Below are 16,857 nucleotides of genomic sequence, written 5' to 3'. Positions count from 1 at the left end.
CTGACATTATGTCTAAGTAGTTAATGTCAGAATTGAACTGAACTGTAGGACATTCACTTGGCATCAGAGAATCAAAGAATTAGAGAGCTGGTTGTTGATTCCACACATTTTGGAATGGCAATAAAAAGGAACGAAGTACTGATACTGCTACAAAATGGATGAATCTTGAAAACATGCTAAGTGAAAGAAGCCAATCACAAAAGACCACGTGTTGTTATGATTCCATTTATAAGAAATGACCAGAATAAGCAAATACATAAGTTGTCTAAGGCTAGGGGGCTGAGGGAAGGGGGAGATGGGGAATTTGGAGTGACTGCAAATAGGTACAGAGTTGCTTCTGGGTGATGAAATTGTTCTCAAACCAGACTGTGGTGATGGTTGCAAAACTCTGTGAATATACTAAAAACCACTGAATTGTATACTTTGGATAAAATGTAGGTATGCGAATTGCAACTTAATAAAGCTGTTAAAAATGTTACATAAATGGAATCATAACATACATAACTTTTTGGGATCAGCTTTTCACTCAGCATAATTCTCTGAGATGGACTCAGGCTATTGCATGTATCAATACTTCCTTCTCATTCCTTTGTACTGCTGAGCAGTATTCCATTGTAGGAATAAATTACAGTTTAAGCTATTTTTTTAATCAATATTGAGAAGAGTATCTTTTAAGATACTTATTGCTCAATTGCTATTTTTTTCTCCTGTGAATTATCTTTCCATATTCTTGCCCACTTTTCCTATTTCCTTCTTTTTTATTAGTCCTTTGTCATTTGCACTGCAAATTCTTTTTCCTAACTTAACTTCGGTTATGATAATTTTTGCAATAACATTTTTGACTTTTATGTAATCAAATATACTCCTATATCAACTTTTATGTAGTCAAATATTTAAATATTTTCAAATAATACTTTTATGATTACATCTTTTACATTAAAATCTCTAATAAATCTTTCACTTACTTTAGCACAAGGAATTAGCAAGTTGGGTCTTTTGATTCACTAGCAGTGTAACAGAGCAGAAAGCCCACTGGGCTAGGCATCAGGAGGCCTGGGTACTAGTCCTGGCCATGCCATGACCTAGCTCAATCATTCTGAGCAGCCACCAGTCTTAGAACCTGCCTTTTCTACTTAACATAATTGTTTTGAGAAACAAATAAGACTACAGATGTGAAAAGGATTCTCGAAAAATATTCCAAAGATACCTACCAATTTATGAAGAAAATTTAAAACATTATATGTATATTTGTATTGGTTACAATACTATTTCCTTTCCATATGCCATATACTAGAAAACTCACAATGTCAGCCTCAGAGACTAAGTAGCTTGCCCTCTCCCAAATTCTAAGTCCAAAGAGGTCAAGTGACTTATCTAGGGTCAAAGGTGAAATTTAGGGAAGAGCTAGCTCCAGAAGTGAACACAAGTGGCTATGTACCAGCCCTTGCCCCAGGCCAAGAGCACTGTTCTTCTGAGTTAAGAATTACTAAAAATGAACTGTCATCAACTACCTATATTCGTATCTATACACTAAAAACTAGAACAAACTACTATCTGAAAAATGTAGAGCCTATAATTAGGATGTGGTGGGGGTAACAGGAGAGAGAGGGAAATGAGAGTGCTGAATTTCAAGATATAGGCTCCCACCTTGCTTCCGACAGCCTGGGATTTTGATAAAGGCTCCATAGTCTGTCACCATAGCAACCTAGAAAGACAAAAAATAAAGAATCTATGTCACACAAATGACAATCTCTCTCCCACAGCATTTAACCTAGTCTCCCTAAATTTTTACTTGGTACTGCCTGCCTCTGCTGCAAAACTGCCTAAAAGTGATATTCTGTCAAACATTCTTTCTGTTCCTTTTGAAATTTAGACTGACAGGTATGTGTGATCATATTAAAAACAATGGAGAGCCTGAAGTGTTATCAGATGATATGACAGTATTTGGGAATGCCCAAATCCTACACGTACTAAAATCCCCCAAGAAAGGTATACAAACAAAAGGAACAAACAGCAGAAAATTAGGTAATAAATTTACACTTTTATATTATCTGGAACTGAGACCTCCCATTTGAATACAGAGAAGTTTGGCAATTTGTGATGGTTCATGTAGGAAATATCTTTTTCCTAAACTTCAAATCAACCAGACTATACGGTTTGCTCCGTTTCACTCCAAACGAGGGTAAGGTTTTATTTATCAAGACAATTAGAGAAAAAGCCAATATGCAGACTTTAACAGAACCTGAAAAGATGTAATCAGAGAGAAAAAAAGTTGTCTTTTTCAGAGCTGACAGATGGAGAAGCTAGAGGCTTGATGGATCTATGTAATAGTAACAAAAAGCCCAAAAGCCTTACCAGATAAGTCACTATCCCAGACTCTACCTCTACTCTTCTCCTACCCTCTGTCTTCCAGCCCAATCCCCCAGCTTGGGAACCAGGATTAAAATTGTCACTCATACTATATTTATCACTAAATTCATTATTACTTATAAAATATTCAATACAATCTTACACATATAAACTTTGTTCTTTTCAGTGACTTTAGTTGTTTAACCTTGGGCAAGCACTGCTTCAGCTTCACCGTAACTAAAACAACAGGAAGGAATAAGATAACGCCTGCTGCACTGCCATTCTCTAATATATACTGAATACTCACTACATGCAAAACACTATTCAAAGTGCTTTACATCATCCTTGTGACACCATATGATGCTGGTACTATTACTATTCTCACTTGATGGATGACAAAACTGATGCATGGAGAGACCAAGTAACTGATCCGATTTCCAAAGCTAATAAGGAGCATAGCTGTGATCTGAACCCAGGGAGTCTTGAACTACACTAGAGCTGCTCATGGGTTCACTTTAACTATAAAATTATAATGGCCAAAGCACTATGACATTTGATTATCTTATCTGCTCCTGACAACAATCAGGCGTACATATGGTAGGCCCCCATGTTCCAGATGAGGCAGAATAGTATAGATGGAGAAAAAGCACAGGCTTTGGAGTGAAAGATGTGGCTTCCAACCCCAGCTCTGCCACTTCTTACCTGTGGGATCCTGAACACAACTTGCCTTTCAGGGCCTAAGTTCCCATTTGTACTCACTTTGCTGCTGTAGATAACAAATCATGTACATAAAGAGCCTGGAACTTGTATATGGCACTTGTACCTAATGTACATTCAATAATTTGTTAATTTTTTAAATAATTTACAGTTCAAGACACTGAAGCACAAAAAGGTTAGTGACTACTGGAAAGGCACACAACTGAATTAGATACATGGTAGACATAGAACCTTTGTCCCCTGACTCCTAGTCCAGTGTCTCGTACTTCACCAAGTATCATCACTACTCACTTCAATGTTAGGACAGAAATAGAATAAAAACTTTCACACTCTTCATTTTTTAATGGGCACTTGAACTAACTCTCCAACGTACAGCATTAAGAATGGGTTAAAAGTTCGAGATTTGCAGATACTGACTGGTATATATAAAATAGATAAACAAGTTTATATTGTATAGCACTGGGAAATATATTCAATATCTTGTTGTAGCTTACAGTGAAAAAGAATATGAAAAAAGCATATTCATGTATGACTGATGCATTGTGCTATACACTAGAAATTGACACAACACTGTAAACTGACTATACCTCAATTAAAAAAAAAAAAAAAGAATGGGTTAAAACCCCAAATTTCTAAACTCCTGTTTTACAATGATGAATATGCTATGCCAGGGCAGGTACCAGATATTCCCCCAAAAACAGTACAACCAGGCAGATACTAGTACCTAAAATCAAGGCAAGGTAGAAATGGAGGAAAGACTAGAGATTAGCTGGTCCAATCCTGTCATTTTTCAAATGAGGAAAGTGAAGACCAATACTTATTCAAGTTAACAAAGCAAGCTGTTCCCTGTAAAACAGGGCCACATCTATAAAGAAGATGAGACTTAAATTTTTAAATTATAATAAAAGCAAACCCTTCCTTTCTGGACCAACTAAAGGCACTCTCATTCTAGAAAGAGGGCTGAAATGCTTCATATTGCATAACTACATTTATTTAAGGGCATAATTATCTAAACAACTTAAAAGTAGCACCTGGAAGTTGGAGCCCAAATCCCCTTACTGCTGTAAATTAAGACAATCTCACTTTTCAATCCTGAAGCTCCAGTGTCACATTATGATCTTAGGAGGAAATGTCATAACAGACCTTAATTTGGCCTCTCCCCAAAGAAATGTGCTCCAGAATGGATGCATTCAACCGCTCAGTGAGGAAAACACATCCTTGCCTATTTCCAGCACCAGGTGTTTCCATCACTGTGTCTCCTAGGGTGCAGACAGATTCAAAATTAACAGAAAGGCATCTGCCTTAGATGATCACAGAGTCTGCCTGGTGTCCCAAGAATAATTAATCAAATAGCTCAAGGGAAAAAGTTCAGTAATTATCTCATCTGAACTCAGTGTTTCGGCAAAACGAGTTTACCATCTTCAGATTAGAGGTTGTACAGGCCTTGAAACTACTTATCCCCATAATGTAAATGAGGAATTTGAGGCTCAGAGACATAAGCTACTTGTCTAAAGTCACAAAGTTAGAAAGTATTATGACCAGGTATGGAACAGAAGTTTTCTGATTTCTAGTGCAAGGCTATTTCCAACTTGCCAACACCAATCTCCCCTCAGCATTTCTTTGGCTATGGCTGGGCTAAGCCAAGTCCCAAATCACACTAACATGCTTAATAGACTCCAGCACCAAGATGCCTCTCAGAAGACAAAAGAAAGATGACTATTGGCGTCTCAGCTTTTCAGTCTCTGGCCCCCCAACCCTGCTGAGCCTGCTAAGAGAAGAGCTGCTAGGATACGGGCTGTACCACCAGTTTCTTCAAAGGCAACTGGTCCTAAGAGGCTTGGATTCAATTTAATTCAAATACTTACTGAACACCTATATGCAAGATACCATGTCAGACACTGTGAAAAAGAATCAACTTAAAAAAGTTTTTAAATGAATTTGAATTAGTTATCAAGATACATGAGATAACTATGGCCTCTGCTCTCCAGTAACACACACTCTAGTAGACAAGACAGACACATATACAAGTGACAATAGTCCAAGACAGGCTATGATAAATGGCATGACAGGTACAAACAAATGACTCTGGAATAATCCGGTTTACCATCTACTTTCCTTCTATACTACCCCAATTCAGTCAAAATTCTGGGTCTTTCAGTTCCTCCATGCATTTATGAACAGCTGAACAATGCCAGCTGCAGAGCTGGAGAACTTGATTTAGAACTTGCCACTTATTAACCATTTGGGCAATTACTTAACTTCTGAGAAGAGTTTCCTTATCCATAAAATGGGGTTAGCAATTTCTTTGGAGAGAGTCAAGGACCCATAATGTGTGAAAGTGCTGACATACATTAGGCTTACAAAACTTTTTTTTGAATTTTAATGTAACCAGGTCTTCTTTATAAATATTAGGCACTCACTGAATGTTGGACGAATATTCTGAAAAATAGCTTCTTCTTTTCAATTTATCATGAAATTTCTCTTTCCCCAATTCCAGTCACTTCTAAACATTTTTCAAAATGTGCTCCTGAAATACTAGAACTATAGTTCTAGCACTAGAACTATAAAGTTCTTTCAGAACGTTACTGTAGCCCATCCACCCTTGACAATAAAATATAAAACCTACACTAATTCAAGCCCCACCTCATATAAGACAGGTCAGGAACCATTGAGTTAGTTTGCAGAGGGCAGAGAGCAGAGAGCTCTTGTTTCTTTCGTGGAGCACCTGACAAGTGAGGGCTTCATGATCAGAAAAATCTATTTCATTTCCAGTGCTACCATTTCCTTCTCCTGAGCCCTGGTACCTCGCTAAACTTTGGGGATACCACGGGTCCTAAAGAAAGAAGACAGAGGCTCTGAAGAGCAGAGCTGTTTGCTTTTTGTTATAGTGTTATCATCCTTTGTATCTTAATCATTTCATTACAAGTTGGGATCCACTTAACAGAAGTCAAGAGCCACAAATATGTATAACCAACTGTCAAACTCTGTCCTCAAAGGCCTCACATTATTAGGTGGTTAAACTTTTGTCAACCATAAAGCAAGTATCAATGCCATAAGAATGATAACAGTTAAAATACTGTAGGCACTCACAACACACTGAAAATAATTTTTTAGCTTTACTTTTGCTTCAAGAGAAGGGAGAGAGGGTCTCTGAGGGGAAAAAAAAAAAAGAAGGGAGATAACAATGAATTCCTACTATGTCTCAGGCACTGTGTTTTTATAGATGTTAGCTTATTTAACCATCATCACAATCCTATGAAAGTTGTTTTTATCTCCATTTAACAAATGAGAAAACTGAGGCTCAAAGAAATTGATGATCTCAAGGATTACACAGTTGGTAAGTAAAAGAGCTAGGATTGGAATCCAGGTTTTGTCCAGTTACAAAGCCTCTGCTCTCTAAACAAATACTATGCCTTCTCCCTCAAACGCTGATCATTCACTTAGTTATCAAAGACATATTGAGCACCTACTATTTTCTACTCACCTACCTGGGACTGAGATATACAACAGTGAACAAAACAGACAGGGCTCTGCCCTCATGGCACTTACTGTCTTGTGAGGAAGACAGACATCAAACAAGTATAAAATTAATACAGTATGAGTCTATTTATTTATGGTAGGAAAAAGATCTCTGAGGAGATGACACTAGGGCTGAGACCTAAAAGATGAAGAGAAGCTGGTGAGAAAGTAGGGCAGTTAGAAACAACAGCATGTGCAAAAGTCCTGAGTAGGAAGCAAGCTTAACATGTTCAGAGCTACAGGGAGGCCAGGGTAGCCAGAGTATGTGAAGAGTGGAACAAAACAACATTGTCCAGCGTAAGCAGAAGCCAGCTCGGGAAGGGTCATGAAAACAAGTCTGGATGTATTCAAGTGTAATAAGAAGCCTAGAAGAGCTTCAAGAAAGTAGCTTGGTCCAAACTGCTTTTAAAATGTTATTCTGGCTGCAATGTGGAAAAACAGACTGAAGGGGGACTACAAAAGAAGTAGGGAGCTGAGGAAGGGTCAGGCAAGAGATCGAAAACTTAAACTAATGAGATGTCATAGGGATAAGGAAGCATAGACAGAAGAGACTTATTTGGGAGGTAGAAATGCTAGGACTTGCTAAGAGACTGGAGAGGGAGGGAAACAAGATCAAATCAAGAAAAGAAATTGAGGATGGTATCCAGATTTCTAGCATAGGTAGCTGAACGGATAGTGGTTCCACTTGCTGAGATGGAAAAGACCAGAAGAACAGATTTGATGAGAAAACCAAAAATTCAGTTTAAAACATAAGTTAGAGATGCTGGAAGGTATACAAATGAAGATGCCAAGCGTGCAGTTACAAGTCTGGAGCTTAGAGGAGGTACGTGTGGGAAACAGATGTTCTCCTAGCCCTTCCCATCTAAACTGTAATGTTCAAGTCATTCTAAAGTGGACAGGAGCTCCAAACCCAGCTGCTTTTCACCCTTAATCTACGCTTAATATATATAGTAGGTTTTCAAAGCCAAAAGACTATACCTCTCCTTGGAAAATAGTGTAGAGAGCAGGCAAGTTCTCCATGGTATCGGGTCTTCCTGAATTCATCCTTAATGTTCTATGGCTCCTCCATTTCTCTTCTGCTAAAGCTAATTCAAGTGTCCTGTCACAAAGAAATAAGACAGGCAACAATAAGAGAGACATTTGCAATAAAGAAGAAATGTGCTGGGGGGAGGGTATAGCTCAGTGGTAGAGTTCTGTGCTTAGCAAGCATGAGGTCCTGGGTTCAATCCCCAGTACCTCCATTAAATAAGTAAATAAATAAATATGTAAATAAACCTAATTACCTCCCTCCCACCAAAAAATAAATAAAAATAAATTTTAAAAAAAGAAGAAATGTGCTGACAATCCATAGGTAGTCTCTACAGGACACACCATTAGATTTAACCCCATGTACTTTTATCCAAATCTCTTTTGTCTATTGGAGGGAGTTTTGGAAACCTTGATCTTACTGCTTTTCAGTTTGATACTTACCCAAAGCCATTAACCTACTGTTTTTTTTTTTTCTGGTTTTTAATTACTATCATTGCTATTCTTTTGCCTAGGGAAGGCTTTTGGGGTGTGTGTATGAATGGGTCTTTAAAAAAGCAATAATAATAGTAATAAAAGCTAACACTTACCAAGCACTTACAATGTCCAGGCCCTGTGCTAAGCACTGGACATCCAATATCTCATTTAATCCTCAAAACTCTCAAGATGTAGTTCTATTACTATAATATTGTATAGACAAGAAAGCCAAGGCTTCCAGAGGCCAACTTATTAGGCCTATGTCAGAAAGTCAGGAAATGGTAGAGTCAAACTCTGGCTGACATCAGAGTCCACAATTTTAACCACTATGCTAGGTGTTGAATCTGAAGTAACTTCAAAAAGAGAACACAGGTTACTTTTTCCCTAATAAAAATAAAGACACACACGCTCATTTTAAAAGTTCAGATAATACATTAATAATGAAGGAAAGAAAATCATCTATAATTCAACTTGATTTATATCCTTTCAGACTTTTTTATATGTGCAAGTGGCTTTTTAATGGAATCATGAAACCATTAATAATCATTAATTAATAGCCATTTTCTTATTATATTTTAGCTATTCAAATATACACACACTTTTTTTTTTTTGGATTTGAGAAAACCATTTCTTGTTATAATGAACCAGAAACAAAACATTCCACTGAAACTGGAACAGTTGACAGCATATGACTGAACTTAATTAAACCTTCAGGTAAGAAGAGGGTCAAACAAAGCCAATTACACACACCTTTTTTAATGCCTGTATAATAATCACTATTGGATACATCAAATTTATGTAACTACTTATAAATCATGTTAAAATGCAGACTGCAGTTCAGTAGGTCTAGGTGGTGCCTGAGAGTGTGCATTTCTAACAAGCTCCCAGGTGATGCTGATGCTGCCTAGGTAGCAAGTCTTAGAGCTCTGGAGTTAGAAGGGACCCTAGAGATACTCAGCCTCCTGGTTTTAAACAGAGAGGAAACTAGCAATCTAGTAGCTCTTACTCATATGCCTTTACTCTGCTGGATATATCTACTCTGCTGGATAAATCACTGCTACTTAAAGATAAATCTCAGGTCTCTTTTTCCTCTCAATTACACTTAGCATCAATAAGACCTCAAACTCCATTTTACCTGGGTTTTCATAAGCAAATACTTCCTTCTCTCCTCAACTCTGAGTGCAACCCTCACCTTCAGATGATTACTCCAGGTCACACTTTTGGAAAGTCTTCCTGATTTACAATGACCATCCATTAACTTAACTGCCTCACTTAAAACAAATGGAAGAAAATTCTGTCAGTCTTCCAAACCCTAGTTCCCAAGGCCCAGGAACATCTCTGTCTTTGAGTTCCATAAGACAACCTTGTAACCTCATAATAAACTTGCCCTTTTCTGTTTAGGTCAGCCAGAGGTGGGTTTTATTACTTTATTAATAGCACACAGATAGAATGAAGGCAGACTTGTCAGTTCTTGAGAAGTGACTGGTAAACAGGTTAAATCCAAGTTTCACAGCATGGTTGGATCCTGCCTCTTCTACTTCCCGGCTATGCAGTCTCATCTCTAGTCCTTCTCTTCCCTCTGCCCAGCATCCTTCACCTCATATCCCAGAACAAAGGTTATTAACCTGAAGCCAATAGCTCTATCAAGAAACCCTAATTATACCTCCAACTCTTGGAGCACTAGTGAGACACAGAATCCACAGAGGCATCAGCAGCTAGGACATATAAATTAAGCTCAAACCACTTAGTCTATCAACTGTTCTTCTCTAAACAAAGGTCGTGGAAAGAGCAATACCATCTCAAGTTATTTCTTACAGATTTTTGTTGTGATAATAGTATGAACAGCTAAGTTTAAAGCTCTCCTATTTGCTCCTTTTGTAGAACAGCAGCCTGAGAAACCCTATGCAATTCTTCAAGCAGGAAACTGCCATGCATTTTTGAGAGAAATCCTGTTATATAACAGTAACAGGCTTACAATTTCAAGATTGTAAAGGGTTGCTGTTTTTTTTAAAATGTAATTAAATATTTTTCAAATTATATGCTGTAGAAATCTAGGGTTCTATGGCAGTTATTCAAAAGGAATCCAAATTGGAAAGGGAGATGTAAAACTGTCACTGTTTGCAGATGACATAATATTATACACAAAAAATCCTAAAGACGTCACTGAAAACTACTAGAGCCCATCAATGAATTTGGCAAAGTTAAAGAACACAAAATTAACATAAATACAAAATAATACATAGAAATCTGTTGCATTTCTATACACTAACAACAAACTATCAGAAAGAGAAATTAAGGAAATAATCCTATTTACAATTGCATCAAAAATAATAAAATACCTAGAAAAAAACCTGCCTAGGGAGGTATGGTGGTTATCCAGAAGCTCCTCAGCTAACTCAAGTTTATTTTTAAAAAGTCAGTTCTAAAATATCTAGGGTCAAGAAGACCAAAGTAGGGCCCTAAGCCAACCAACCAGAGGAATGCCTCCTTACTGAAGGTGGGGGAGCACCACCCCAAAGAAATCAGAGTTAGGAGAGACCTCACCCCCCCGCCCCCAGAGCAGTTGGGAAGCTAGGAGCCTAGTAATTAGGCAGAGGTTGATTACTGCTGATTCTCACTTGCCTTCCCAGCTTGGAGTGGGCCATGGTAGCAAGGCGGAGTGCAGGTTACAGGAGGAAGGCCCTACCTTTAATAGGAGGGCCTACTTAAGCTTTGATCTGGTTTACCTGTTAAGATTCTGCATAACATTTCATTTGGAAAAAAGAGTTCTGCTACTTTTTAGAAGTTTATAAAACACTGAGATAAATGTAAGTCTAGTTCGATAGGACCACATTTGTAGACTACTGACAAGGACTGAGGTACACCACATGGAGTTGCCTTGAAATAGTTCTAGAAACAGAAAATCTTCCTTAAGCGTTCCATTTTACTTAAATATTTTAAACAACTGTATATGCAGGGAAGTAATAGGGACCCAGGTATTAGCCACCTCCTTCCCCAAACAAAGGACAGAGCAAGGAAAGTATAGTGTGGGAGTGGGAATGGGAGGTGTGTCAAGGGAATGGAAGCCCAGAGTGGGGTCATAGCCTATGCTGGGTGAGGAGGAAATCTGCAAAGAAGAGCAACCCAGTGTGGGAAGAAGTAGGGTGATGAGGGTGTCCACACACTGGGGCAATTCGGAATGGGAGTCAGTGCCCAAGCATGGAGAAGCAGGGCCTGAGGATAAGAGATAGTTATGCAATGTTAATTTTCTGATATTAGAAGTTATATTATGGTTATATAGAAGAACGTCCTTGTTTGTGGGAAAGCTGTTCACGGGTGATGGGGCATCAGGTCAGCAAACAGATCTCTCAAATGATTCATTTAAAAGTGTTATTTGTACTGTATCTCCACAATTTTGTGTTTTTTAAAAAATATGCCTGCAATTGGAAACAAAAAATAACCACATCCTCTCCTCTTTCCCCTCAAGCAATGAGAAGCATAGAACAGTATTAAATTGGAGAGATACTATACAGTCCCTTTGGAACTTCATCTCATGTGTCACCTTACTGATGTGGCCAAGATTTTTGTTGTTGCTGTTTTGAAGTTTAAGATTTAGATTTACTGCTGTTGTTAGTTAACAGTACTAACTGGATAGAACTCTAAGAGTTACAGAGATTTTAATTTATTTTTAAACTATGTATAAGAATTGAGGAGAATCAATTGATAAGTCAAAATACTGAGATACAGCAAAGACAGAATAATGACAGTCTGCATTCTCAACACTGCCTCAAAAAGAATTCACAGTCTGTATCTAAATTTTGAAGAGTATAATTCTAACACTAATCAGGTCCCAACATTAAAGATTCCAATAAGGAATTATCAGAAGAGCATCATTCATAGAGGCTGGGATGAGCAGGGTCTGGATTTATTCATTCAAACATGTAATCAAGGACCATTTCTCATTTGATTTTGAGTTCCCAATGCCTGTACACAGTGGGCTCAAAGTTTTCTTGAATGTGTGAATAGAGTCTTACTATGTGGCAAACACAGGTACAGAAAGAAGGAAGAAAGCATTCTGGTCTAAAGAATGTAGGAGAAGGAATTGAGCTCAATATGCTGGATAGGTTAAAAGATGGGAGACTTTCAAATGCCAAACTGGTGTCCCAATCTTCTTCCTTCCTACCAATTTTCTAAAGTGACTGTGTTAGACAGATGCTTCCTCCATTTTGAACTCTGATCATGGATCTATAGAGAAAATAGTCAAAAGCGAGGAGAAAAACAGGCAAAAAAAAAGAGGAAAAACACAAAAATGAACTCATAAAATGTAAAAGCTGAAAGCATTTATAGAGGTCATTCAACCCATTACTCTTACTGAACTAAGAATGAGGCCAAAAGAAGTCAACTGACTTGACAAGGGCCGCTCACAGTTAGCCATGTTGGTACTGTACCAGTACCAGCACCATGACCCCAAGACCAGCTACTACCCACACTGGTCTTTCAGTCGACAATCCTTAAAGTCCCTTCCAAGTCTACTACTAATAATAGCTAACATTTGAGTGTTTCCTATTTGCTGTTAACCTAAAGTTTTACTTGTCTTCACTAAGTTAATTCCCTATGAGACAGGCAATCATCACTGCGATTTTACAGATAAAGAAACTAAGACACAAGACAAGCTAAGTTACCTTGCTCAGGATTGCAAAACTATGAATGATGGAGAAAGGATTCAAATCCTACTTACAAAATATTTTTCTTTTATTTCTAGATTGTGAAATTCTTCCAAGCAAGCCCCTGTCTTGCACATCATCATATCCTTTGAATTTCCAGTGCCTAGCACAGTATATAAAGCACATAGAAATTCATAACTTCTACTGAAATACTGAAGTACTTAATTTTACTTTATTTACTTTATTGATAGTTAATTCATCAATTCACCACATTTATTGATGTTTATATATCAGGCTCTGTGCTAGGCACTTCATAAACCTCTTTTTAATCCTTAAAACAATTCTACAAAGTATTTAAAGAAATGAAGTCCAAAATTCACAGCTAGAAAGAGACAAATCTTAGGCCATTCCAAGAGCCACACCCACTTGCCAGTAAACCATCCTTTTCAACACAATTCCTGTCCTCAAAGACTTCCTAGTCATATAAGGATAACAGTGACCAGTCACAACACAGTATGATCAGTGAAGTATTAAAACAAAGAGAAGAAGGGCCTGGGGGAAGCAAGGAAGTTTAAAGAGTGACAACTGAGGAGGCCTTTAAGGATAAATGGAGGTCCTCCAGCAGAGAGTACTGTTCTTTGACCTCATTAGAATGCCAATCTATTAACCTCTACTTTCTTCCAATCTATTAGCCCTCTCCCTTTTCTTCACTCTTCTCGCTATCCAGCTTACATTCCACAGTTCATCATTTAAACAGTAACCTAAGTTCCCTTAAATGTCTTTATAGCTCACCTAACTGGCAATACCCCTACCCTGATAGAGTACAGTTGCAGGTACTGGAACCCATTCTAGCTAGGTTAAGCAGAAAGGGATTTATTGCCAGGTATTATGTGGCTTACAAAATTACTGGATGGGCTATAGGAAGTATTGGTAGAACTTCCCAGGAACAACTCCTAACCCACAAAATAACACAATCTTTGCCATGATCAATATTTGCAAATGATGCAACTGACAAGGGCTTAAATCCAGAATATACAAACAATTCATACAACTCAATAACAACAACAGAATAACCCAATCCAAAAATGGGCAGAAGACCTAAACAGACATTTCTCCATTGAAAACATACAGATGGCCAATAGGCACATGAAAAGATGCTCAATATCGCTAATTATCAGAGAAATGCAAATCAAAACTACAATGAAATTATCATCTCACATCAGTCAGAACGGCCAACATTAAAAAGTCCACAAACAATAAATGCCGGAGAGGGTGTGGAGAAAGGGGAACCCTCCTACACTGTTGGTGGGAATGTAATTTGGTGCAGCCACTGTGGAAAACAGTACGGAGATTCCTTAAGAAACTAAAGACAGAGTTACAATATAATCCAGCAATCCCACTCCTGGGCATATATCTGGAGAATACTCTGATTCGAAAAGATACATGCAACCCAATGTTCATAGCAGCACTATTTACAATAGCGGATACATGGAAGCAATGTAAATGCCCAACAGCAGATGATTGGATAAAGAAGTTTTGGTTTATATAGTCAATGTAATACTACTCAGCCATAAAAAGAACAAAATAATGCTATCTGTAGCAACATGGATGGACCTAGAGATTATCATACTAAGTAAGTAAGACAAAGACAAATATCATATGATATCACTTATATATGGAACCTAAAAAATGACACAAATAAACTTATTTACAAAACAGAAAGATACTCACAAACACAGAAAAAAAAAACTTATGATTAACAAAGGGGAAAGGGGGGTAGGGATGAAGTAGGAGTTTGGGATTAGCATATACAAACTACTATATACAGAATAAACAAGGTTCTACTGTATAGCACAGGGAACTATATTCAATAGTTTGAAATAACCTATAATGAAAAAGAATACATATATATATATATCATTGAATCACTATGCTATACACCAGAAACTAACATAACATTGTAAATCAACTATACTTCAATAAAAAAAATTTTAAAGATCAATTAAAAATAAAGTTATGGCTATCATTGCAGAAAGTCACTAAAACCAAAATGTTGTTGACTAAGAAACACACTGCCTCTCCTGTGGAGAAAAGGGAACCCTCCTACACTACTGGTGGGAATGCAGTTTGGTGCAGCCACTGTGGAAAACAGTATGGAGATTCCTCAAAAGACTAGGAATAGACTTACCATACAACCCAGTAATCCCATTCCTGGGCATATATCCAGAAGGAACCCTACTTCAAAAAAACACCTGCACCCCAACGTTCATAGCAGCACTATTTACAATAGCCAAGACATGGAAACAGCCTAAATGTCCATCAATAGATGACTGGATAAAGAAGAGGTGGTATATTTATACAATGGAATACCATTCAGCCATAAAAACCAACAACATAATGCCATTTGCAGCAACATGGATGTTCCTGGAGAATGTCATTCTAAATGAAGTAAGCCAGAAAAGAACATAAATACAAAACAGAAACAGACTCAGACAGGCATATGTAGAATAGATAAACAAGATTATACTGTATAGCACAGGGAAATATATACAAGATCTGGTGGTAGCTCACAGCGAAAAAAAATGTGACAATGAATATATGTATGTTCATGCATAACTGAAAAATTGTGCTCTACACTGGAATTTGACACGACATTGTAAATGACTATAACTCAATAAAAAATGTTAAAAAAAAAGAAAAAGAAAAAGAAAGAAACTCACTGCCTCTGCCACGGTACTTGCCTGCAAAATAGGATGCCTCTCACCCTCCTCCTCTCAGTTCCATATTCAATTCTCATCTTAGGTGCAAAGGAGTCTAGGAAATATCTGGCCCTCACTTCCACTTCCTCACTACCTCAATCTTCACCACCACCAACTCTCACCTAAATAGTCTGTCTGCATCTAACTCCCCTCCAATCTGTTCATACTCCTGAATCTGAGGGATCAAGCCGCTTCCCCCACCACACCATCCCCTCTTCCTGCAAAACAAACAAGCAAACACACTCTCAGTGATTTCCCATCAGCCTTACAGTAAAAGCTACAAAGTCCTACAGAGTCTGACCTCTATCCACCTCCAGCTTCATCTTGTACCACACTCCCCTTCATTCTCTTTGCCCTGGTCACACTGGCCTCTTTGTGCCTTTTGAGTCATTTTCATCCCATTTGCTACAGGGCCTCTGCACATGCTGTTCTATATGGAATACTCTGCCTTGTTCTCTTCACCCATCTAATCAGAATTCTCTTCAGTTATCAGTTCAGGCATCTTTCCTTAGAGAAGCCTTCCTGCTTATTTCAGGCACTTATAACACCAGGCATCTCCCCTAGGCAGCACTTACTTTGCATTTCTTACTGAGATCATTGGTGAGCATCCGTTTTTCCCACCGAACTCAAAGTCCTGAAGTCAGGGACCGTGTTTGGTTCACCATGTCTCCCTGATGCTTTGCACAACAAGTATCAGTTGGACGATTAAGGAGAAGGCCTAGTTCACAGGCATGACTCCGAATTTCTCAAGAAGACTGTGCTCTGGGGGCTAAGAGTTGGGCATTTCCTTCATCTCTGTCTCTCTCAGAAGCACTGAGCAGGCGCTAGTAAAAAGTTGCAGAATCATGGCAGAAACAAGTCGGCCTCCTCAGTCAGAGAGGACCCTGGTGGAAACTGAGAAACAGGCTTTTCTCCCTGGGAGCGCCCGGCAAAGGGCTCGACACAGAAGGCGCCTGTTGAAGTAGTCAGCTGTCGAGGGCCCCAGGCAGCCGCAGAGACGCTAAAGCTCTGCTCCAGCCGAGAAAGGGAATCCAGGCCACTACACACCGGAGTTAAATTCTCGGGCCCCCTGCTCCCCCAACCCCCGTCCCTTCAATCAAAGCTGCAGCTGAGAAGGATCAGCCTAAGACCACACAACGGAGGCGCCGCCTCCAGATCCCGCAGCCACCCACTCCCGAACTGCCTCACACTTACTCGGTGTCAGCGTCAGGTCTTCCAGCCGCAGCATTGCACGAAACGCCAAAACCCAGTCAGCGCGCTTCCACCCACAAGACACAGCGCGCCTAGGCGGGACTCCAGCTCCATCCACCAATCCTGGAATCGTGTTCTCGTGACGTATGAAAGAGCCGACCAATAACAGGAGACTC

The 16,857-nt window shown here is 38.7% G+C and overlaps 1 protein-coding gene across 5 annotated transcripts in view; it reads right to left on the bottom strand.

Annotated features, from left to right (window-relative positions):
* Positions 1–16,780, bottom strand: part of ZCCHC17 (zinc finger CCHC-type containing 17) — a 47,768-nt gene extending 30,988 nt beyond the window's left edge. For 2 of the 5 annotated variants that reach the window (XM_006176173.2, XM_032495742.1), the window contains exons 1-3: positions 16,685–16,780; positions 7,564–7,684; positions 1,648–1,705 (exon numbers count right to left, since the gene is read on the bottom strand). In XM_006176173.2, the coding sequence (XP_006176235.1) occupies positions 1,648–1,705; positions 7,564–7,629 (124 nt within the window). In that variant the 5' untranslated portion in view covers positions 7,630–7,684; positions 16,685–16,780. Of the gene's footprint in view, positions 1–1,647; positions 1,706–7,563; positions 7,685–16,684 lie in introns of those variants that run through there. The other 3 variants (XM_014551918.2, XM_032495743.1, XM_006176174.3) reach the window with 2 other exon arrangements.
* Positions 16,781–16,857: the final 77 nt, after the last annotated feature.

This window comes from Camelus ferus, chromosome 13 (genome assembly GCF_009834535.1).
Source record: "Camelus ferus isolate YT-003-E chromosome 13, BCGSAC_Cfer_1.0, whole genome shotgun sequence".
Taxonomy (NCBI): Eukaryota; Metazoa; Chordata; class Mammalia; order Artiodactyla; family Camelidae; genus Camelus; species Camelus ferus.
Note: the sequence above shows the minus strand (reverse complement) of the source record. Positions and strands in the feature narration are given on the sequence as shown.